This window comes from Macrosteles quadrilineatus, unplaced genomic scaffold (genome assembly GCF_028750875.1).
Source record: "Macrosteles quadrilineatus isolate MER2022 unplaced genomic scaffold, UCM_ALF_1.0 Scaffold_9__3_contigs__length_116548681, whole genome shotgun sequence".
Classification (NCBI taxonomy): domain Eukaryota; kingdom Metazoa; phylum Arthropoda; class Insecta; order Hemiptera; family Cicadellidae; genus Macrosteles; species Macrosteles quadrilineatus.
In genome coordinates, this window is record NW_026542602.1 from 92,351,716 (window position 1) to 92,378,217 (window position 26,502).

Below are 26,502 nucleotides of genomic sequence, written 5' to 3' on the forward strand. Positions count from 1 at the left end.
TACCCATAAAAATCCCATAAAATAACGGGAAAAATCGGAATTTCCCAAAAATGGCCCAAAACGATTTTGATAAAACTTTTGTATGTTATAGTCCTTTAAATTCTTAACAAAACTGTACAAATCCCATTTTCGTATATTTACTCTCACCGCTTACACAAGATAAAGGTTGATGACAAACGTATGGGAGAAAGTATGTGTCAGAATGCTGATACCGTTTATTTTATTTGGACTCGGTAAATTTTAAATTAGGTTGTATTATTTTACGTAGCTATTACTTTTAGTGAAGGGAGTTTTCCAAATGAGAGAGCACCTTTTCCAGATAGGTGGATTTGTGGCTACAGGTATGTTCTGAACTATCAGGTTAGGCCTTTCCTCAGCTAGAATACTTTGGCGATTGTCTGGATTTTTAACCTACTAGGCCATCCCTTGGTAGTATTATTTACCATTAAATAATTTAAAAAAGAACAACAAAAATGATAAAAGGTAATAAAAACACCTATTAGGCACTTACAGCGTAGTTTTTAATACTTTTAGTACAATACACTGTTACAAAATTTGATCAGCCTTCCAACCATCATCACATTAGAAATATTAGATTGTGCTTAAAGTAAAAAAAAGGTTATATAGCAAACAAAGAACAAGAGATCTGGAACTGACCGGCAGAAACAACTTAACATTAATGTTAACTAAATGCCATTTGAAAGAGGTAAAATTAATAAAGCACCGTTCTGTTAATCGTATAAAAAAGAAACATAAATAATCAGTTACAAAATTGTTCCAACAGAGATGCAAAATTGATTTTCACTCTTTCATTGATTCTTCTGTGGGCTGAGCGGATTGTTGAGGAGCTCCGTCTCTGTCTTTCTTCTTTGAGCCAGAGACAATGTCATCGATTCTCAACAGCAAAATGGCAGTCTGTGAAATACAAACAAGTTATATTTAAAATAATTCAATTTTGAAGTTTTTGATGCTTTGTACATTTGCACTGTAATTGCAAAATAAAAGGGCAAATGCTCAATATCTACATAGATCCAATTGTTTTTAAGACACTGCACACATTTTGTTTAAATTATTCAGTATTCACGGACCCACTTTGTATATGTGCTGACTGGACTATAGCCCAGAGCGCAAAGTTTTTAGAGGTACCCAATTCCAAAAAACACATTTTTACATTGTTTTTTAGATTACTCTGCTACAAAAAAACACAAATATTAATCTGTTTAACCTCAAAACAGCGTAAAAACTTGTTTTTAGCTTCTTTCATGTCAAACATTTTCCTGGAACAGGGGGTGCCAAAGCTGTTGGCAGCACAGGGTGATATTCATCCTAAAACCGGGCCTGTTCATTCATACCAATCCTTGCCAACTGCCTTTTAAGGACATTCTCAATAAAGTTAGATTTAGTATGTTACCGCCCAAAAAAGATGGATAAAAATATAACAATACTATTCTATTCCAAATCAAACCTTTGTAACCACAATTCAAGATTTTTTCTAATTTTAATAAAGTGGTTCATTAAGTTATTACTCCTGAAATTTGACTGTTATAATTGCATAGCACTGACCTCAACAGCAGTTTTGTAGACCTGCAGCTTGACAGACAGAGGCTCCCAGATGCCCAGTTCCTTCATGTCAACAATGGCTCCTGTCTCTCCGTTGATGCCCCAGGTTGTACCACCTGACCAGACAACAGTTAAGGATAAGCAAGGTAACAAGAACCACAGTAACACAAGTATAGTCAAGGATTAGAATCGAGTTTGACTGCAACATTCATGGACTATTTTTTATCACAGTTGAAATAATTCAAAGCTTATTCCCTGTGGAATGGGTTTCCCTGCAAGATGAATACTATCAAATCCACGACAAAATCATATTTGATGTATTGTGATTAGATATCTGATTCTGAAAACTTTGTAGGGCATATTTTCCATCACTTTAAGAGTTCTTGGAGGCTAGCGGCCATCTTTGAGGATTTCAAACTCGCTGAATATTTATTTATCGACCAAAAATATCTTTTCAAACGCCAAAGTGATTATAGTTTAAATATCTAGTATACTGTGAGATTAGAAATGTTCTTTGTAGTTTTGAATTGTTAACTATAGCTTGTTTATGGATTCATTTGCATTTATGAATATCATTTACAGAGACAGAGAGCTTAAAAGGTATTTTAGCCAGTGAGCCTACCAGTGGCATGTTTAGCACGGAGGGCCGTGAGGGTGCGGATGGTGTTTGCGCCACAGTTCTGCGCTAGTGTGCGAGGTATCACTTCCAAGGCATGCGCCACAGTGCGGTACGGCCACTGCGCCACTCCCTCCACAGTCTTGCCCTTCTCTAGCAGAGCCTGTAATATATATATACAATTGCCTGTATGTCTACAACAATCTTTATAATATCTATTATTTTTTGGTAATATATTTTTTTTGTAAAAAACATTATTTTCTTTCTCAATATTCGGTATGCTTTCGCTAATTATCAATAGAATAGTTAATGTTATAAGATTTTTGTTAACAACAAATGCAGAAGGTCAAAGCAAATGTAGGTATTGTTCCTAGGTAATGTATATTTTTTTAATACTGGCATAAAACACATGTACTTTAGTATTAATATGTTAAGAGGTTTAACAATCGGTTGAGGTTTTGCTAGCTTTGTATATGATCATAAAATGTCACTCGAGCATATTTGAGTTTTTGGCTGACAAGTGATACCTTGGACACAGCCATCTCCACAGCCCCGCCGCCGGGCACCAGTTTGGGCTCCAGCATGATGTTGCGTGCCACGTGGAGTGCATCCTGCAGGTTGCGCTCCGTCTCGTTCAGCATGTCCTTACTCGCGCCTCTCAACAAGATGGTGCAAGCCTTTGGGTCCTGGCACTCTGTGACGAAGCAGAAGTACTCGTCACCAAGCTGGAAACAAATGTTGTTTTCTTTGTTACTATTGCATATTGCTACTGAGTTTTGTTACACCGAACTTCCATCTTCGATGCTGGATGCACGTGTGACTAAAAAGGGAATCCTCTAAAGGAATAATTGCACCTCTGAAGAAACAGCCAAGATATTCTATAAGAAATATATGTGAAACCTATGACCTAACAATTATAAATATAATTAATGAAATATGTTGAAAATTAGTAATTTAATATCAAATAAGAAATTACTAATATTTTAACTTCAATAAGTTTGAATTCAAACAAAGTGTGCTGGTAGGTAAACTGATATTGAATACCTTTTTGATTTCAAACAATCCAGCTTTGGTGCCGACATCTTCCTCCCTGAGCTCCTCAGTTCGGTTGACGATTGTCGCACCACACGCTCGCGCCAACCTGTTGTTGTCTGACTTACGGACTCTACGAACTGCTGAGATGTTTGCCTACAACAGTCATAAAACACATTAAATTAGCATTTTCAGTACTCTATGACTTCAAAAAATGAGAAATAATAGTCTTATTGATTGGTGTAAAAAGATTCAAGGAAAGGGTTGGCCAGGATTTTGAATTGTAGAATAAAGAAGATAACAGCAAGTTCACTTTAGAAGAATTACAGGTTAGGCCATAGAAAACACAAGACACATAAAACATGCAATATTTAGTCCTCTGGGACTTTGTCAAGTGTAGAGGAAGAGAGTTTACACCGGGTCCCCAAGGGGACGAAACAAATTCAACAGGATCTCTTGTAATGTTATTAAAAGGAAAATTTACAACACTGTTAGCAATTTAAAGTAACTGCTATGTTTAAGCCTAACATGCTAATCATTAGGCTAGAAAAATACAAATTTAACCTGTTTTCACCAATTTTTCAAAATTTCCAAACTTTTAATCAGAATCTTTGAATGATTGGTAAAGGCGACTAAAGTATCTTTAAATTTGTATGACAAGGTGGATAATAATTACTTTAGTAGGCCTAAATGGTTTATAGAATACATTGTTTAGTTCAGTTTTAGGCAGACACATTTTAGTCTACTTGCTTGGTTCTTATTTTAAAGTTCACTAATTTCCACCTCATGATAAGGCTACGTTTTAGGTCCTGTATTTTTCAAGATATGTTTTAAAATGGACGTATCTAAGGAATTACTAGAGTTTTATATCTACCTTGACCAAGTAATGTTGAGCCAGATCGGAGACTCCCTTCTCTGTGAATACAACATCGGGTTTCAGAGCGATTATATCTGAGCAGACTTTCTCAATGTATTCCTCCTCGAGCTGTAGTATCCTAGTGAAATCTGACTCATTCATTATTTCAATGTTTGTCTGCAAAAAGAGAATGAAATTGCTAAATGTTTGGTACACATTTAAAATACATAATCAGGGTGTCCACCAGGCCAATCAGGAAAAAATCATGAGTAATTCTCATAAGTATTAAGAAATGGTGATGCGGTTTCTAGAACCAATACCCTTTAAAACAATAGCTGCAAAGTAATTTTTTAACTTCAACGTTCTAATTGAACTATTTTGACAATATTTAAATCTGCTCTATATTTACCTGGCTTTCGCCCTTTTTGTACTCCAAGGTACAGTCTAATAAAAGGATCCGAGGATTTTTTATGTGCCGTCGCATCTTCGGGTGGGTGACATCTTTGTTGATCATGACACCATTGAGGACTTCTGACTCCTCTATGCTTCCACCAGGGATCTATGAAAAAAAAAAATAGATATGCTTGTAATTACTGCAATTCTGTGGATCTACTTGGTTAGTGAGAGTAGGACAAACAATAATGAGAGTAAAAAACAATAACAGTCTTTTAAAGCAAGTAAAAGCTCTATAAAAAATATGACAAAAACAAGATTGTATCATAGAATGATGTGTGAAAAATGTGCAGTAGCCAAATGCAGTACAATATTTATAAAAACTGCCTTTGCAACATATTAGGGATGGTCAAGTCTCGAAATTTCGGGAAATTTTCAATCTCGTTACACGAGACGAGATTACTTTTTGGCCGAGATTTTTATCGAGACGAGAATAAAAAAAAAAAAATAAAAATAAATAAAAACGCCTGCAGAAAGTCAATGCAATACCCGCAATACAGGAGCGTGTTGTAGTTGCGTTTCCTTTTCGAAGGCGTTCTTATTTAATTAGTTCTTTTAATGTAAATATTACTTTCATTATTTTAATAATATTACTTTAATAACATTTGAGAAGTTTTGTTAAGTGTAAGCAGTGTGAGGAATGTTTTATTACTATAAAAAAAGTCAAAACAAGTAACTATTTTATAAAAATTAATATTGCTTTTATTTTATGATTTATTTTATTTTAGGATAAGTTGAACTCTATCCTAACTGATATCACCATGTTTCCTAATCGTAGGCATTTTTAATAAGTTAGGCGTGATTAATAAAAAAATGTTATGCTGATGTTATTTAATGAAAGATTGTAAATATTCTTGCCTATTATCATTATTTTAGTATTTAAACAGTCATCTAACAATGTTACAAAATCAGGTAAAAATTTCGAACGTGCATTTCCCGTTGTGTATGAGAAGAGAAATCTCGTCTCGAAATTTTATGAGAAATAAAAAATCTCGTCTCGTCTCGTCTCGAACTAAAAATCCAATCTCGTCCATCCCTACAACATATGTAACAAAAAAGCTAATGTGGCATCTGTTGCTTGGTATTAACATAGATGTTTTAAAATTAAGTCCAAATGAAAACTTCCCTACTATACAGTAATAAAGGCCTATACATGTATACTATTACGGAGTAGCCTAGTCTTATGTAGAAGCATCTACATTTTTACTATTAGGCTATAGTCTATGCATACATTTTTATTAAGCAGCATTTTATATATCAATTAGTGTTTAAATGCTTTTATTTTACTTTGAGTTCAATTCTAACTAACTTTTGTAGTTATATTAAATCTGCTCTGAATAGGCCTAGCGGTACTCGTTTTAGCCTACTTTTCCACAGCTTAAACTTAACTCACTACTAACTGTAATTAATTCAAACAAGAACACCATTTCAGTTTTGCTTTACTTTTTCAACTCGAGCGTATCGCTTGATGTCAATCTCACGTCGACCATTCTCCTCCAACATGACAGTTTTGACAGCGTCTAATGCAATTTTACATGCCATGTCTGCCCAGCGTCCGATAAACTTGGTGCCGACACATGACTTGACTACTTCTGCAAGCTTCTCCTTGTTGTTCACATCCAATGGCACACTATGAAACATAATCATTTACTGCATTTGTGATATGATAAAGAATCGTAAATTAACAGATTATCAACAACTGTTTTTTTATTTAAATTAAGTACTGTACAACTAAGTAGGGTACCTAAGTATACAATTAAGTACTGTGTGTATAATTTTGTCAGGAAAAGTCAACCGAGCAGTGCATAAGTTACCTGTGGCCACAGTAGAAGTCAAACTATTTACTTTTTATGCTTTGTCTACGGAGCAAAAAAAGCTTATCCTCGTTGTTCACATCCAATGACACACTATGAAACATAATCATTAACTGCATCATTGTGATATGAAAAAGAATCGTAAATTTATAGATTATCAACAAATGTTTTTTAAATATTTTTATTTAAATTAAGTACCGTACAACTAAGTACAGTACCTAAGTATACAATTAAGTACACTGTGTGTATAATTTTGTCTGGAAAAGTCAACCGAGCAGTGCATAAGTTACCTGTGGCCACAGTAGTAGTCAAACTATTTACTTTTAATGCTTTGTCTAAGGAGCGGTCCACAAGCTCGGGACTTAATAGTCGGCGACCTGACGTTGGTCCCGGACTATGATGTGAAAGCCGGGCTTATTTTTGGTCGAGACGAAATTGAAGAAGAGCCTAATGGCAAGGATTCGCAGGGAATTTTTGTTGAGTCGTTGGTAACAATAGTCACGAAACACATGTGAAGCCACTGCTCCTGACTTGGACGCACTTCCATACAATAGGGTGATCGTAAAAAAAGGCAGTAACCAAAACGTCTAAAACGATTATTATTCGTGTAGGCCTATTTTATTGTCTTAAAGCTTGTCTATAATTAATCTATCAAAGTTTATTGATTTTTAAACACAACAAGCCACATTTTTATGAAATCAGATAATTGAAGTCTGTAACAAAACAGATTTATCCGTGTGCATCATTGTAATTCAATTTAGATATGCATGTCATAAAATAACTGGTTATTTATAACCGGATGAATGCTTATTTTTCATAAACGCCCGATAATTTAGGATTTTTTTACAGGCTAATTTTGACTAAACCTATTAAAATGGTGAAATTGGAAGATTTTAAGTACCTATTGAAACTAAAATGTATTTCGAGGTACTGACTATTTAGATATAAAAATCATATGTATGTGCTGAGCTTTAATCAGGGAAAATTGTGGTTGTAATCTAAGAATATTCTTTCCGTTATTCTTACACTCTTTAATAATCTAGCTGTAAAATGTTGAAAACAATATTCTGTACTGTAGTTCACTATTAATATTATTTATGCTTTAATATTATTTATGGGTCCATTAACAGCTATGGGTTTATATTTACATTTTGTGTTGTTGCGATATTTTAAATCAGTTTCATTGGTATTACAACAATTTACGATTAATGATCGAAAGCCAGGACTATCTGCAAATGGACTTGTGAACCCAACTTTTAAAACCAGGTTTTATCCCTGCACTAATTGTGTGGAGTCTATCAGTTTGGTCCGCGGCTTATCTTTATAAGCGAGCTCGTGAACCAGATTTTTTTTTTAACGCAGCGCAAATAGGTACCGGTTATTTTCGGATTTTGGGGTTGGACTACGATAAATCCGAGCTCGTGAACCGAATGTTTGTGTGTGTGTGTGAGAAATGTTTTCAATATGAGTGAAAATAGATATTTTTGACAAGGATCTGAAGAAGACAACATAGTCGCCAAAACCATTGCCATCCACCCTTAGAGTCAGGTACATCAGAACCACAAGACAAAATAAAGGTAAATAAACCTCTTTTTATAGACAAGTGTATAACTGCAGGGATTATTGTTTTTAAAGTTATATGACAAATTTTTTTGTGTCCAAATTTTATGACAAACTTTATACATCCAAAAAAGTTTTTTAATTTTTTAACAGCATCAAAAAACACTTTTTTGGGATTTACAGATCTGAAATTGAATTTTACTGGAATGGGAGCAGTCTGAATATTTTTGACAACAATTTTTGGGGAATGTTGGGCGTTGTCTTGTCTTGTAGTCTTAACTCTCAACAAAATAGGCCTATGCATCAAATTGAGATGGAGTGATATTGGTAAAGGCCCATCCTTAAGATCGTAAAGGGTGTTAGATCATGTGATATTCCAAGCAATCTATACACTTGCTACACTATTTTTTCAATCTGTCTTTGGTTATAATCTAGTTTGGCCTTATGATTTTCTGTTAAGACCTGTAGGCCTACAGTTTCTCTAGATTTCTACTTTGTTCACAAACCCTTCTTGGATTAGATCGCTTAAAACTGGAATTTCTTGCTTAAAATGTCTAAAGCTATGGTTCCACAGGATGCGGAATCTCCGCCATGCGGTGCGTAATTTTTCGCAGCGGAAAATTACGCAGCGAAAAATCTAGAGGGGTGGTTCTACAGACTGCGAAAATAACGTTGCGGAGATTCAGTTCTGTCCAAACTAGCGACTAGTATGGATAGAAAGAGGAAAGCCCTTTTGGCTTTGATGCTAAATGATGCCATTGATGATGATATTGTCGATCTTTTATCTTTGTTAGCGTCAAGTCACAGTGATCGAAGTGACATATTTAAGAATTGAGACAGTGAAGGGGCCTATTTTTGCTATTTATTTAACAAAACTTAAGGCGTTTCAATCACGAGATCCTGTTTAACACTTGATACCCAAACATCTCAGGATAATTGTTCGTCAGGTCTACCATTTTCGACAGTTTATGTTAAATGTATTAGGCCTATAGTAATTTATTTTAACAGTAAGTTTGTTGAAAATCGGTGTTGCGATTATAGGTGTTACTTTATAATCGTTTATCTATAACTCTTTTTACAGCACAAGACACAATGAAACTGCACGGTCACAATATTTGATGGCTCTTCTCCGCTGGCGGAATCCGCACTGCTACTGCTCCCAGACCAGTATGATTTCTCCGCCATGCGGAACGGAAATTTCGGGATGCGGAATCGCAAGTCAGTGGAACCGCATACATGGGAACTCCATTAAACCAGTGTCGTTTTAATTCCGCAGCGGAAAAAATCGCACCGCACGGCGGAGATTCCGCATCCTGTGGAACCAGGCCTTAAGAGTTTGGGGTTGTGAACCATTTCTGTTTTGGAAAGTACAGTACCATAGGGGGCCAAACGTAGTTTTTAAAATAAAAAAAATGAAAAATTTTTTTTTAACTAAGTTACTTAAGTAACAATGGTTCACAACCCCAAACTCTTGGGCATTTTAAGCAAGAAATTCTAGTTTTAAGCGATCTAAGTTAATCCAAGAAGTTATAGCCCACATACCATCTTAACTCCCTGCAGTCAATAAAAAAAGTAGACAGTTAAAATAAACTAGGCTTGGATCATCAGATGCAGTTGGATATTTCTAACATGACCTGAGTAGGCCTAGATACCTTACCTGACTTTATCCTTCAAGATCTCCACCATATCCTCCAATGCCTGTCTGTAGGCCTTTATGATCACTGTTGGATGCATATTCTGCTCCAAAAACTGTTCAGCCACTCCTAACATCTCACCGGCTAGAACAATGACTGATGTTGTTCCATCTCCAACCTAAAGAAACAATGTGTTGATAATAGAGGATATTTGAGGGACAAGCTAAAATCCCCATCTGAGGGGTTCGTACAATACATTGCTTTTATCAGAGTTTTCCATCACAGTCAGTGACAAGACAATAAAGATTGTAGGCCTACAAAACAAACATTGTACCGTAGTGTTAGTTTTGTTTTAAATCTTATAATATAAGGTGTTGTGATGTATAGTTCGGCCGCTTAGAAAACGACCTGCGCGCTAATGCTAAACCAATGTTGGAGGAGGTCGCTTTCTAAGCGGCCGAACTATAGTAAGTGAATTTCCCAATGATAAGGAGGAAGCTATTACCATGGGTTTAACCAATAGTCTGGAGCACTACAGAAAAGTAACTAAACCAGTTAGAAAAAGATGGAGTACAGTACATTAACATTTTCTTTGTTGTATTTTATGAACACCCCATAGAGCTATAAAAAAACAAATTAGCTTAAAATAGATATTTTTCAGCACATTCATTAACTAGCCTATCCATTGATGCAAAAATGTCCACAGGAAGGGTCAATAATAAATGTAACAAAATGGGAAAAGTATAGTACTATTACTATTAAATATTAGGCAATGAATACCAACCTCTTCATCTTGAGTCCTTGCAATCTCAATCATGGACTTCCCAGCAGGATGTTGTACTGTAATCTCTCTCAGGATAGCATTTCCATCGTTGGTCATTACGATTCCTCCCATTGGGTCCATTAACATCTTTAACATTGCTTGTGGCCCCAAACATGTTCGAATCACATCTGCGATAGCCTAGGAAGTGAAAAACAATGTGAACAAACCTTTATTGAATCTTCAAGTGGAATAGACAGTCTAATTTGTGTCTCCTGAGATGTGACTTGACCATTCATGAATAGGCCCAATGAGTTTAATGCTTTAACTTATCAAGTGTGAAAGAGTAGAACCAAAGTTATCATACTGGTTTGGAACACTGCCCTTTACAATGCTTGGGGAGGTAAATTTTAGTTGGGAGCACAGGCCTCTCATTTCTTAGCTTGTATATTTACCCAGTACCGGTACTACGGGTACAGTTCTGCAGAGAATCTGCAATGTTACATGTTAGCTGGTTACATGATAGATTAAATGTCGATAAAGGCAATTATAATATAGTACGATACCCATATCGCTTTAAATAATGTTTCTCAATTTACATCAAATTGAGTTATGTTTATAAAACACCTAGTTGTGTTTATTAGCCTAGGTATGTGTAAAAATCAAATTGAGTACCAGTAACTTAACCCTCCCGAGTGTTATGTGTCGTAAAAGCGACTCATAACACATCCGCTGTAGTGTTATGTGTCGCTTTTGTGACTCACAAACACTGTTTATGGCGACGGCTCTGGGACTGACTGAATCGGATTGAACTGGATCGAGTTAGGTATAGTTTTTTCAGCAGGTTCAGAGCTTTCTCCTGATGTCTGTTTCTATACGCTTTTCATTTTAGTTCCAAAAATATTGAAGCAGACAGCTGAGGTGCGTATTTATTTGTAAACAGCTTGGTTAACCTCGCACCGATGACTGATGAGTTTTATTACGTTTATCATTGTTTTAGTGTTAAAAATCAAAAGTAGTGATATACGTGGTGCAATATAAGAAGATTTAAGTGATTTTGAAGGGCTGGTTGATGATCCTGAAGAAGTAGGTAGTGATATTGATGTAAATTATCAGCCAGATTCCTAGCTATGGTTAGGCTATGCATTCTTAGCTAAACACTATGTACCGAAATCTGTTTTTTGCCCATAACTTATTTATTTGCAAACCTACTTCCTTATATTATTATATTTTTGGAATCCTCATAAAATTCTGAACAAAGTGGCTATTTTAAAATATTTGTAGACCTATAAATTATAACAATTTATTGAGCGCAAACATAAATTTTTTCATTTATTTTATAATTTTTGAAAAATGTTAACCCCACAAAAATTGTTGAACATTTTTTTTGTAATGTTTTATATGTTACATTGAAGCCCATAATTTTCCAAACAAAATGATAGGTATATAAAACTGTAATGTCTTGGATTACTCTTTGTAAATTTTATTTATCAGCTGACTTTAAAATAAGTGTGTTTAGGCCTACTATTTTTGTTTTGTATTGTTTTTATGATGCTGAGCTAAATACAATGGTTTTTTAATGTTCCTGAGTTTTTATATTTTATTAGTGATTTTACATTGTGGCGCTGAGGACATGCCACGAAAAAGGCAAAGTGACAATTTTGAATCTATAGACAATACAGAAAGTAGCTGCAATGCTGTACAAAGATTTAATTTCAACAACTTTAATCATGACGAGGAAGAATGAGAGTACTACTTCCAAAGATTTGAGATTGAGCTGTCATTACACAACATCACGTCCAAAGAGTTGTGCAAAAACCTATTGCTATCAAAAATTGGAGCAAAACCTTTTAAAATGCTAGCAGACCATTTTAGACCTAACTAGTTAAGACCCAAACATATGAGGAGATTACACAGGTCCTGTTTTCTTACTACAGCGAAGCATATTGTACACTTGGTGAGCGAGTTGCATTTGGAAGGCGTTACAGGCAGGAAGATGAGACAGTAAGCCAATATGTGACGGCACTAAGAGCACTTGCAGGTCGATGTCAATTTGGGATATCACTAGATGAACGTCTGCATGACCAACTTCTATTAGGAATCAATGACAAGGACTGGCAGAAAGAACTCCTTAGACAGCACACTGACGTTAAATGCACGTTAAAAGAAGTCGAAACCTCAGCACTTGTTCTTGAAAGAGCTGACAAAACTCAGAAAAGTATAGCAACGACCCGTGCTCAAGAGCACATATTACATGTAAAACAGAGACAGCCTTCAGATGGAAGACAACAAACTTTTGATGGTTATAGACGACAAAACCAGTCTGTAATGAGGTTAGTCAGAGGACTACCTACATTGTTTCCGATGTGGTGGAAATCAACACAAACCTGAAGAAAGATGCCCGGCTGATGGAAAAACATGTCATTTATGTAAAGGAAATAACCACATTTCTAAAGTCTGCTTTAAGTTTGGTAAAGCGAAAATTGAATACCGTCGCCGCACGAACAATGTGAGATCAGGAAATACTGGAGATGCAAGATTTATTTCATCAGGGAGTAACTACAGTGAGCCAGTATCTGTAAGAGCTATAAACAGTGGAAACAAGGTAATGTTAAATGTAATGATCAATGGCATTGCAGTGGATATGTTATATGATCCTGGTGCATCCGAATCGGTTATTTGCAAAAAAGTTTGGCAACAAATTGGATCACCAACCCTTGAGAGCACTTCAAACGGCTGTAAAAAAGCTGCTAGGTAAATATCCAGAGATTTTCTCAGATAAACTAGGAATCTTTGCAGGGGAAAAAGCTGTAATTACTTTGGCTCCTGAGGCTATCTCAAAGGCTTTTAAACCACGACCCATACCTTATGCTTTACGTCCTGCTGAAAAAGAAGAAATAGATAGGCTAATGCAAGAGGGTGTACTTGAAAAAATTGATCCGCCAGTGAAGAATATTTCTTGGGCCTCTCCCATTGTTGTACCGATAAAACCCAATGGGAAAGTCAGAATCTGTGGGGACTTCAAATGTACTATAAACCCATTCGTTAGTTCTGTGCAACATCCCCTTCCACGTTTTGAAGATATCATGATGAAATTACAAAATGGAAATGAGTTCACTGTACTGGACCTGAAGAACGCATATCTACAGTTAGAGGTGGCTGAGTCTTCTAGAGATTTTTTGGTTATAGCTACTCCATTCGGCTACTTTAGATACACTCGTTTACCCTTTGGGGTTAAATCCGCTCCAGGATTGTTTCAAAGTAAGATTGAACAGGTTTTGACTAGTTTAGATGGCATTGCTGTATATTTAGACGATTGCATAATTACAGGTCGTAACCGGGTAGAGCATTTACAAAATCTTGATCGAGTCATGCAACGTTTCCAGACACTTGGAATTCACATCAAAGAGTCTAAATGCAAGTTTTTGAAAAATTCTGTTATACGTACTTGGGGCATGTGATCGACTCGACTGGCATTCATCCAACTGATAAACATCTGAAAGCAATAAAACGTATGCCAGCTCCATCAGATGTTTGGGATTTAAGAGCTTTTTTGGGAGCAATTAATTATTACCAAATGTTTATCCCGAAATTGCAATGCATAGCTTCACCCCTCCATCGCCTGTTGAAAAAGGGTGAGACATGGAATTGGACTACTGCTGACAATGACATCTACGAGCAGCTTAAAGGAATTTTGACATCCTCGGATACCCTAGTACATTTTGATCCGAATTTACCCATCATTGTTGACTCTGATGCCAGTGACAAAGGTTTAGGCGCGGTCCTAAGTCATCAGTTTCCAGATGGATCCATTCGTCCAGTTTGTTTTGCATCACCCGTGTTACAGCCAGCGGAGAGGTAATATTCAGTAATAGACAAAGAGGCTCTGGGTATCATTTTTGCTGTTAGCAAGTTTTACAACTATATCTGTGCTCGACATTTTGTTCTTCGAACAGATCATAAGCCTCTTATACATATCCTGGGAGAAAACTCAGAGCTTCCCAGAATAACCAGTGACAGATTAACAAGGTGGGCAGTGATACTGGGTGCTTTTGACTATGAAATAAAACACAATGAAGGTAGAAACCATGCTCCAGCCGATGTTCTTTCAAGAATACCTGTCAAGGCTAAAGAAATCCAAGCTAGAAATGAAGAGTTTGGAAACCAAGTCCTCCAACTACGTCTTGAAGATCTCCATATATCTGCCAAATTTTTGCGAGAGCGAACTGCGGCTGATCTTGAAATCCAGAACATATTAAAGCGAATGAAAAATGGATGGCCTGAAAACAACTGAGGAACACCCCTACTATGACAAGAGAGAGGAATTACACTTTGAAGAAGGACTGATGCTCTGGAATGGTCGAATTGTCATCCCCAGAAAATTACGTCACGTGGTTCTAAAAATATTACATGAAGGACATCCAGGAATTGTAAGTATGCGTTCATATGCTAGGTTCCATGTATGGTGGCCCAGAATGGACTCTGAAATTGAACAATTCGTCCACAGTTGCAGAGATTGTCAAAAACGTAAAAACAAAGAACCACAACTTCCGTTGTTTTCTTGGACCGTGCCACAAAACCCATGGTCTCGAATACACATAGACTATGCTGGACCTTATGATGGACACTATTGGTTGGTTGTTGTGGATGCTACCACAAAGTGGCTGGAGGTTTGTCCGACAGCAAAAATGACAACGGATAAAACTATTGCAATTTTAGAAGATATATTTTCAAGACTGGGTTTACCAAAGATGATTGTAAGCGACAACGGTCCTCAGTTCACAGCCTCAACATTCAAACAGTTTTGCTCACATAACAACATTCGACACATACCTAACTACAGGGCGATTCCACAAAAAGTGGTCCTGAGGGGCCAAAAATCAAAATTGCTCCAATTTGCTTATAACATGCATTAATTTGAAGGCAACAATACATATTTTTATGTCTGGGCTATTAAAGCACAATATATTAACCATTTTTCATAAAAATTATGTATTTTAAGTCAACAAAAAATAAACGTACAAAATGATCAAAGTCGATTCTTATATTTAAAAAATAACATACATACTTATATTAACTAGAAATTATTTGAAATTGTATTGCTAGTAATGTACAGCCTTATCCTTCATATTAATAATATAAAAACATTAATAATCACAACAATTTATTATTTTACATAATATTTTTTATGTAAAGGACCAATTATCGTCACACACGTAACAAAAAAGTATTAAAAGTTGTATACCTCATGCTTAAGGCAGTGAAAATCATCAAAATTGCTAATGCAAAGTTAGTAAGTATAGGGAATACATCTTGCAAAATTTCAAAATTTTATTTCAAGTATTTTAATTTTTATTAATTAAAATAAACTTGTCACACACGTAACAATACTGTTACATATGTGACGCTTTGCATTTAAACTTGGGTATAGGTTAGTTTATTTTAATACATTAGGTTAGTTTACATTAATAGGCTTATAAATGTTATTTACCCTGATGACTTTGGTTAATTCCTTATTACAAAAATGTATTATTTTCATCATTTTGATAAATTCATTATGTATCCTCTATGTGGAAAAAAAACATCAACTGTTTTAATGGAGGGAAATCTCTGCTGCACATGTACTCTACACTCTGTGTTTTGGAGGGAAACTATGTGTGAGGTTATGTTTTCTTGTTAGCTTCCCATGTAAGGCAGTTCAGTGTAAGGGGTTCTTTTTGGTGTGCAAGTTTTAAGTTTAATAATTTAAATGGATGAAATACCAAGGAAAAAAGCAATGACAGTTTCGGAAAGAGTGAAAAGGTTCCGAGATAAGAAAAAATCTGATGAAAACTACAAGATAAGTGAGAGTAAAAGAATAGAAATGGTAAGAAAGAAGAAAGTTACAGGAATGACAGTGTTTGAGAAGAAAAAGTATAAGGAAGCAGCAAGAGAAAGGCAACGCAAGTGTAGAGAAAGAAAAAGATTAGCCGTCGAAAAACAAACTCAAAACTTAAATAATGCTCCTGAGAATAGTCAAGCTAGTGTGTCTCAAGCTGATAGGCCTAGTGACAATCTAAACCAAATAAGCCCAACATTGAATAAGAGTCCTAGATCTTTTAAAACTCCTCAATCTTTGGGAAAAGCAGTTAGACGTTCGTTAAAAAGCCTACCGAATTCTCCTACAAAAAAGATTGAAGTAATTACCGGAGTGGCAAAGAGGATAGGACTAAACCTACTCAACAAATGTAATGATAACGTTTCCCCAACTACAGAACTAAGCCAGACTGATAAAAGTGTTATCGAGTTTTACTACAGAAGTGATATTGTATACACAATGCCTGGATTAAAGGACGAGATGGTTGTATGGGAAAAGGGCGAGAAAAAAAGATGCGTAAGTATTATTTAACAGTTTTTTTGCGAGAGGCTTATGCTATATATAAAGATACCGTGAAGGAAGATAAATCAGTTGGTTTCTCCAAATTCTGTTTACTTAGGCCTAAAAATGTGTTGCTCTTGAAGAACACTCCAATGGACCAATGCAAGTGCAAACATCATGAGAATTTTCGACTCATCTTAAAAGCCTTGAAAGTGAACTATGATGGAGGCTGGTGGGATAATGCCCTGTGCAATAGCAACAGTCTCCAGTCAGAATGCTGGCTAGGAAACTGCAATGTCTGCAAAAATGGGCAATTATGCAAATTTGACATTGACCCAGTTTCAACAGTATTTTGGAAGAAGTGGGATAAAAATGAAAGTGGCCGATTAGTAATGCAAACTAAAGAAGGATGTGCTGGAGAGCTTGTTGAGTTGTTTCAAGAAACCTTTTCTACGTTTTTAGAGCATGTAAGAACTAAACGTATACAAGCAGCTGCATTTGACTTCGATGTTAATGAGCAAAAATGTATTTTACAAATTGACTTTGCAATGGCTTACTCCTGCGAATATCAAAATGAAATACAATCTGCACTCTGGTCTCGCCAAAGTGTGCAATTGTTTACAGCTGCTCGTTTTGAAAATGGTAAGTGCACAAAAACTTACTTGATATGTTCTGACACTAAAGAAAAAAACAAAGACACTGTATTTGTTTTTCTAAACAAACTAATTGGAATTATGCTCCAAACTGAAAAACAAGATGTTGTAATTTACAGTGATGGGCCATCATCTGAATTTAAGAACAAATACATTGTTTGCCTGATGATGCTCCTGAGGAAAAAGTTTAATGTAAATATTACTTGGAAATATTTTGCGACAAGCCACGGCAAAGGTGTGGTAGATGGCATTGGTGGCCGAGCAAAATCTTTAGTTCGACAACTATCCCAAGCACAAAATGATAAGTATGTTGTTCAATCATCGTATGAGTTTTATGAGGCTGCATCCAGTGTAATGAAATCTACTGAAGTTCTCCATATTAGTCAAGATGAGATAAATGAAACCTTACGACAGGAAAACCCTTGGGATTCAGTTGTTGACATAGGAGTAGGAATCCAAAAAACTCATGTGATAAAATGCAACCTAGATGGAAATGTTCTTCTCTATAAGGACAATTTGAGTGCATCTCCCTTGATTAGAATTCAGACTGAAGGCGAATCTCCTGGATTAAGCGTTGAAGACCTAGAAATTGGCGACTGGTGTCTGGTAAAGTACGACGAACAATTTTATCCAGGTGAAGTATTAGAAAAAACATCATCTTCAGAAGTGAAAGTTAATGTGATGGTAAAATCTGGAAAGTACTGGAAGTGGCCAAATCTAAGAGATGAGGTGTATTACACTATGGACAAAGTAATGAAGAAACTCTCTCGTCCAGAGGTTGTAAACTCAAGAGGGCGTTTCAAGTTTGAAGGTTTACATATTCAAGATGTTTAATCGTGTTTCATTTAATAGGAAAAAACTGTTCAGTGTCAAACTTGTTTTAGATGACATTTTATATATTTCAAAGTTTAAAAAAATAAAACGTTCGGCCATAAAACTTTGACAACAATTTTATTTTTAACCACTGTAATTATTTAATTATAATAAGCTAACATGTTTTCAATTGTTGTTAATTTGTGTTAGAACAATAAAAATGTTATTAAAATGTAATAGTATTGTAATATTTCCTCTGTAGCTCTTCTCGATTCATTTGTCACACACGTAACGATCTTCTGTCACACACGTAACGATCTTCTGTCACACACGTAACGTGTTTATAAAAATTCACAATTATTAGGGTTTTAAAGATAAATTTATTAAATTTTCACAGAAATTAAGTATTTGTCATGCTTTATCAAAATAAAAATAGCATAGAGACATTTTAAAGCTTATAAATCACAGAAATATTATATAAACCTTATGAGCTACACTGTTTAACTAATCTTTGAGTCACATACGTAACAAAAGTTTAAATATTTTTAGTAAAATTATTAGTAGAGGTAACTGTATTTCAAGCACATCACCATACACACAAAGGACTAATGTAACTTGTCATACAACTTTGTGTGTCAATTATTGTATTTAGTGGTGGAATTTAAACAATAAAGTTGGATTTTTGTCTGCGAATGTCACACACGTAACGGTGGAATCGCCCTACAGCTCCGTACCACCCAAGATCAAACGGATTAGCTGAAAGATATGTTCAGACATTCAAAAGACGTTTTGGAGCATCAAAAGCAGATGGACTCACTCTATCCAAGCGACTTCAAACTTTCCTTTTTAAATACCGAACCACACCACACCAAACTACTGGCAAAACACAAAGCAAACTCAGTAGGCCCTACTCTTAAACCAGATATGATGGCAAACATCGATGAAGCTAAAAAAAAAAAAAAAAAATAGTAAACACACTTATTTTTAAGTCAGCTGATAAATTAAAATTTACAAAGAGTAATCCAAGACATTACAAAAACAGTATATTTTACATTGTTTTTAAGTTTCTAAGATAGGCCTACATTTTAATAAAACCCTGCGATTGTGCAATAAATGGGCAAACATTAAGACCAAAACTAGAGACACTTGGAGGGTTAAGTTAATGGTCTATTTATGTTATTATTGATGTTTAATACTACCGTACTTAAGTTAAAGAAACTAACGTTTTAAAAGCAAACAATAACTTATTAAGTTATTTACTTATCTACGCTAATTTACAACACTTCCCCATCATCCCCCACGCCTTCCCACCACCACGTGACTATCTCGGGCACGTGACTATCTCGGGCACGTGACTATCTCGAGAAGGACTGACCTCGTATTATCTCAAATGGTGATCAAATTGTTTCCGACAAAATCAAAGTAAAAGTGTGCTAATATCTGATGTAAACTTTTGATTTTATCTTAGCCTAGGAACAAGTGTTATTTTACCAACAAAAAGTTTCCTAACATTTTGTTCCCATTCTGGTGTAAACGCAGCTTTACGGAAACAACATTTCTGTTGTAAACACTGTAAACTGTTTCAAAAATCAAAATGTTTTTGTTCAAAAAGTACTTTTTAGCCTAGTGTTTCTTAGTTTTTAGCAGTGTTGGGGAAGCTACTTTTAAAATGTAGCTAGCTACAACTACTGCTACATTTCCAAAAAAGTAGCTTAGCTACAGCTACAGCTACAGTTCCGAAAAAGTAGCTAGCTACAACTACAGCTACAATGAAATGTAGCTACAGCTACAATTTTAGCTACTTTCCCAAAGACGTTACTTTTTATTCCACGCACATTAGGTAAATGTAAAATTAATTGCAACAACATTTTTATTGAACAAACATTTAAACAAGAAATGTCAGTATTGTATCTAACATTACTTGGAAAACAAATTATTCATAGATTTTATTTAATTTGTTGGCATTATAAACCTAACATTACAACAACAGCATCAAATAGTTGGGTGTCCCATCATATTTAGTACTTATTTTTAAATATTGCATTATTTTTAAGCATCTTACATGTCAATTTCATTAAGTTTAAAGGACATACAACCAAACTATATTTTAAAAGCTCATTTTATTTCTTTAATATAGATGTCTTATATCAAACAATTAAGACCACTTAAACTGTAAAACGATTATTTAAAAATACTTTTTTGTGTTACAGAGCCTAGCCTATTGAAATTGGAGTTTATTGCCTTTCTTTACTAGGTAGCCTAATGTTAAAAACAACATTGCTATAACTTTTGACCATAGTGATAAGTTACTTGTTCTATGAATATCACTTTTCAATGTCAAGAAATCGTCCTTTATTGTCAGGGCAAATTGAGCTTCAACCTAGTTGGTACAGAAAACAGTATTCAGCAACTTATCCTCAAATCGGCTTTTAATTTAAACATGTTGAAATTTGTAAAGTAAAAATAACATGTAGCCTAGGCCTATTTGGCTATGTAACAAGTTGGCTATAGTAGTTTAGTTCTTGTAAGGACTAAACAGATATATTCCTAATAATTGAACTTGGTATTCGTCTTAAACCATAGCATAGCCTAAGAATAGTCCAATATAAGAGCTGTTAGCATGAGCAAACTATGCTATTTTTTACGTAAGTTTCATGTTACATGGAGATTTTTTCGTTACAATTATCATGTAGTCTAGGCATATCTTAAATCTGATCAGGTAATTTCCTCTTTGTTAATTTAGTAAACCTTTGAAAAATCTTTGTAATCTAACCAAGGAAGGGCTTGTGACTATGAACCACAATCAACAGCTGAAGCAAAGGTTGATAGACCAGCTTTCTCATTATTTTAAGGTTTAGAGTTGGTTTCCATTAAAACCCTAGTTAAAACACTATCAATATAACAAAGAAACTACATTGATTACTAGTTTCCCTGTCAATCACTTGCAAGCATGCAATAGCTTCTCTTGTCACTGGCACCGGTAACGTTTAAACGTCGTCTGCATCTAGCGATTTTATTTTATCTGACAGTAATCATAGAGTAGTAAATTAAGGAAATGAGAGCTAAAAATGTGGATAACACTCATTTAATGGCCTCCATGTCCACACAACGTTGTAATAGGGAATGAAACGGCTGCAACCAGCTGTATGAAGCCAATAAAGTAGGCCTAATTGTTTTGAAAATCTCAGTTTGAAAGATGTTGTTTCACGTAAGGTTGAGGTTATGGTAAAAATCACTATCTCAAACAATCTTAATGTAGCGAGAAAAGTAGCTAAAATTCCGCTACAACTACTTTAAAAATGTAGCTAGCTACAGCTAAAGCTACAAAATCTTAAAAGTAGCGACGCTACAGCTAACGCTACAAAAAAAGTAGCGCGCTACTTCCCAACACTGGTTTTTAGGAACCCATTAAGTTTAACTTAGGCTTAGGCCTAGTTGTAAGTTAAACATGTGCTCCTAACTGGTGTAAACGCGGCTTTAGATGTAATAGATCTTAATTTAGGTTAGACTTATTTAAAGGTTAATATAAGTTATAGGTTTTTGTATTGAAAAAAGTTAACTTAGTGAGTAAATAGGCTAGGACTAAGTTCCTTATGTGAATTAATTAAACATAGGCCCAGAACCATTCCCAAAAGTTGGGGTATAATGTAAGCTAGTTTTCAGAAGATTTAATAAGATTTATCTGTATGAAAATAAAGCCAATACATTAGTAAACCTAAAACTTACTTTTCCGGCAGCAATGTTCTCCACCTGAACCTTTCTACCAGATTCTCTTTTTGTATTTTGACCTGTAACAAAAGTGAAATAATAAATAACGGATAATAGATGGTAAAAATGGTTAAGATAACTTTACTTTATTATAATACTTACTTAAAACCAAAATTGGAGCTGAACCGCCGAACATTTTTGCAAGTTTAACCAATTGACAATTCTATGGATTACAGAATTACAGAAGCACGAGACCAGACAAGAGAAACTTTGGTTAGAGAGTCAGGCAAGTCAGAAACTAGCCTGAAGATAGCTGACGATCCTATCTGACGACCTAGATTTTTTGCCCTTTTGATTTACGACTTGCCAGTGGAAAGTAAGCAGGGTGCAAATAAAAGTAGACCTCAAAGTTAATCTTTGAAAGTGCTATTAGTGGTATGGGAGCTGGGAGTATAATTAATATTGTGAAACTTAACGATGTGTTTTCTTTTATTTCGGTGATTTTTAATCAATGTTGTTGTAGTTTAATACAGTATTGGCGTTGACTCACAGCCATACGGAGAACAACTCATTAGAAAATATTTCCTACTGAAATATCCTAAAGAATGCGCCTGGTCCCTTCGTGAGTGTTTGGGGAGTTTTGGAATTTTGTAACGTTCTAAAAATGCAACGCTTGCATCGAGAGCTTATAATTCCACGAATGGAAGTCAAATCTTTCCAAACCAAACATATTTCAACAAATTACAAGCCAACTGTATTACTCAACCTATTTAGCACGTAGGATAACGCGGGTGTTAACAACATAGTTGTAAACGTAGAGTTTGAGAATAAATTATGATTTTCGACGACAATAACAACTAAAACTTAGGTGGTACTGCTAACCAACATATGTACATGTTATAAATAATAGTTAAATCTAGAATAAACTACTAGAACATGAATATCACGAACGTGAACCCTAAAGAAATAGCACTGAACATGACTAAGTAGCGGATAATTCACGTAGAATTTGAGAATAAATTGTGATTTTCGACTACTATAACAATTAAAACTTAGGTGGTACTGCTAATTAGCATATGCACATGTTATAAGTAATAGTAAATTCTAGGATAATCTACTAGAACATGAATATCATGAACGCAAACCTTAATGAAATAGCTTTAAAAATTGCTAATAATAATAATAATAATAATGTCTTTATTTAGCAAGCGTTTTTCAGATACAATATTTCTGCTTTTCAAAACAACTCTTGTCCTTAATACTAATAAACAATTCATAAAAACTAACTATAAAACAATATATAAAAAATCTATGAAAACAATGTAAAACAATCCATACCAACAATCTATTAGCCAAAGATGGCTCGCGTGTAGAGTGTGAGAATAAATTGTGATTTTCGACGATCATCACTGCAAAATCGTAGGTGGTACCGATGATTCGCGTATGCACATGTGATAAATAATAGTAAATTCTAGAATTGTAAACTACTAGATCATGATTATCATGAACGCGGACCTTGAAGACATAGCTTTCAACATGGCAAATAATTAAGGGATGGCTCGCGTAGTAGAGTGTGAGAATAAATTGTGATTTTCGACTACTATAACAACTAAAACTTAGGTGGTACTGCTAATCAGCATATGTACATGTTATAAGTATTAGTAAATTCTAGGATAATAACCTACTAGAACATCAATAACACGAACGCGAACCTTAAAGAAATAGCTTTAAAAATTGCTAATAATTAGCCAAAGCGATGGCTCGCGTAGTAGAATGTGAGAATAAATTTTGATTTTCGACGATCATCACTGCAAAATCGTAGGTGGTACTGATGATTCGCGTATGCACATGTTATAATTAATAATACATTCTACGATAGTAAACTACTAGAACATGAATATCACGAACGCGAACCTTAAAAAAATTGCTCTGAACATTGTGTATTAGGGCATGGCTGGGTTAGGGACTGAGAATAAAACGTGGTTTTCGACGACTTTCACTTCAAAATCGTAGGTGGTACTGATAATAAGCTTATACACATGTTATAAAAAATAGTAAATTCTAGAATTGTAAACAACTAGATCATGATTATCACGAACGCGAACCTTAAAGAAATAGCTTTAAAAATTGCTAATAATTAGCCAAAGCGATGGCTCGCGTAGTAGAATGTGAGAATAAATTTTGATTTTCGACGATCATCACTGCAAAATCGTAGGTGGTACTGATGATTCGCGTATGCACATGTTATAATTAATAATACATTCTACGATAGTAAACTACTAGAACATGAATATCACGAACGCGAACCTTAAAAAAATTGCTCTGAACATTGTGTATTAGGGCATGGCTGGGTTAGGGTTTGAGAATAAAACGTGGTTTTCGACGACTTTCACTTCAAAATCGTAGGTGGTACTGATAATAAGCTTATGCAGATGTTATAAAAAATAGTAAATTCTAGAATTGTAAACAACTAGATCATGATTATCACGAACGCGGTCCTTAAAGAAATAGCTTTCAACATGGCAAATAATTAAGGGATGGCTCGCGTAGTAGAGTGTGAGAATAAATTGTGATTTTCGACGACTTTCACTGCAAACTCGTAGGTGATACTGATAATTAACTTATGCAGATGTTATAAATAATAGTAAATTCTAATATAGTAGTCTACTAGAACATGATTATCACGAACTCGAACCTTAAAGAAATAGCTATGAACATTACTAATTAGCGTATAGTTTGCGTAGAGGTTGAAAATAAATTGTGATTTTTGACGACTATCACTACAAAAACTTAGGTGATGATTTGCTTACACAATTTCAATGAATAATAAACTCTAGAATCGTTAACGACTTGATTACAGATATTACTAACGCTAAACTTAAAAAAAAATATACTAAACATTGGGCGATACGGAATAGTTCACGGTTAGTTATAGGATAAATTTTAATATTAGACGACTTTTACTGCGAAATCTTAGTTGATAATGAACTAATATACTAATATACTGAGCTAAGATCATTAGCTTATAATAGTCTATAACATTTAAGCAGTGTTAAGTTGATTACTTTCTGGCCAGTGACGGTACTTTAATAATTAACAATGAAATGGCGACCATACAAAGTAGGATGTTTATTACAATGTACGATTGTGTGCAAACTTTTGAATTCTGTTTCAATTGTTATTTATTATTGTAGTACTTTATATTTTAACACAGCAATTGATATTTTAGACAAATTTTGTGTATAATTCGTGTGTAAGTTGGCATATGATTCATAGAGTTTGTAAAGAGCCTTACGTGTTTCAAAAGGGTAAAAATGCATCTGTAGAGTAATTTTCCTTCTGACACGCTCATTGATGAAATGAAATTAGATTGGACAAGGTAGTGTTTCTTTATTTTTCTAATAAATTAAAATAATATTATTATAATTTATAATACTATAAATCAAAATATCTCCTATTCGCTCAATCCTCGTTGTGAGGCACGGACAGAACAACTAGTACCTAATAATAAATGATTCTAGAATCTTATTCTACTTTAGTACAGATATCACGAACGCAAAAGTTAAAAAAAGTTTTAAACAAGAGCGTTACGAAATAGGTCGGGGCTAGTTATAGAATAAAATATGACATTCAACGACTTACACGGCAAAAGATTGGGTGGTACTGATAATTAGCTTATGTACATGTTATAAGTAATAGTAAATTCTAGGATGATAACCTACTAGAACATGAATATCATGAACGCGAATCTTAAAGAAATAGCTTTCAAAATTGCTAATAATTAGCCCAAGCGATGGCTCGCGTAGTAGAGTGTGAGAATAAATTTTGATTTTCGACGATCATCACTGCAAAATCGTAGGTGGTACTGATGATTTGCGTATGCACATGTTATAATTAATAATATATTCTACGATAGTAAACTACTAGAACAATAATATCACGAACGCGACCCTTAAAGAAAATGCTCTGAACATTGTGTATTAGGGCATGGCTGGGTTAGGGTTTGAGAATAAATTGTGGTTTTCGACGACTTTCACTTCAAAACCGTAGGTGGTACTGATAATTAGCATATGCACATGTGATAAATAATAGTAAATTCTAGAATTGTAAACTACTAGATCATGATTATCATGAACGCGGACCTTGAAGAAATAGCTTTCAACACGGCAAATAATTAAGGGATGGCTCGCGTAGTAGAGTGTGAGAATAAATTGTGATTTTCGACTACTATAACAACTAAAACTTAGGTGGTACTGCTAATCAGCATATGTACATGTTTTAAGTAATATTAAATTCTAGGATAATAACCTACTAGAACATCAATAACACGAACGCGAACCATAAAGAAATAGCTTTAAAAATTGCTAATAATTAGCCAAAGCGATGGCTCGCGTAGTAGAATGTGAGAATAAATTGTGATTTTCGACGATCATCACTGCAAAATCGTAGGTGGTACTGATGATTCGCGTATGCACATGTTATAATTAATAATACATTCTACGATAGTAAACTACTAGAACATGAATATCACGAACGCGACCCTTAAAAAAATTGCTCTGAACATTGTGTATTAGGGCATGGCTGGGTTAGGGTTTGAGAATAAAACGTGGTTTTCGACGACTTTCACTTCAAAATCGTAGGTGGTACTGATAATTAGCTTATAAACATGTTATAAATAATAGTAA

At 34.7% G+C, this 26,502-nt stretch overlaps 1 protein-coding gene across 1 annotated transcript; it reads right to left on the reverse strand.

The window, feature by feature from the left end:
* Positions 1-499: 499 nt before the first annotated feature.
* On the reverse strand, positions 500-22,090 carry LOC129004200 (T-complex protein 1 subunit gamma-like). The gene is made up of 12 exons (XM_054432675.1): positions 21,980-22,090; positions 21,836-21,897; positions 10,310-10,486; positions 9,549-9,703; positions 5,961-6,147; positions 4,474-4,623; positions 4,083-4,241; positions 3,221-3,364; positions 2,704-2,901; positions 2,183-2,339; positions 1,564-1,676; positions 500-915 (listed from the first exon to the last, which is right to left on the reverse strand). The coding sequence occupies exons 1-12, from the start codon at positions 22,011-22,013 to the stop codon at positions 802-804; spliced, it is 1,650 nt and encodes a 549-aa protein (XP_054288650.1). The 5' UTR covers positions 22,014-22,090; the 3' UTR covers positions 500-801.
* Positions 22,091-26,502: the final 4,412 nt, after the last annotated feature.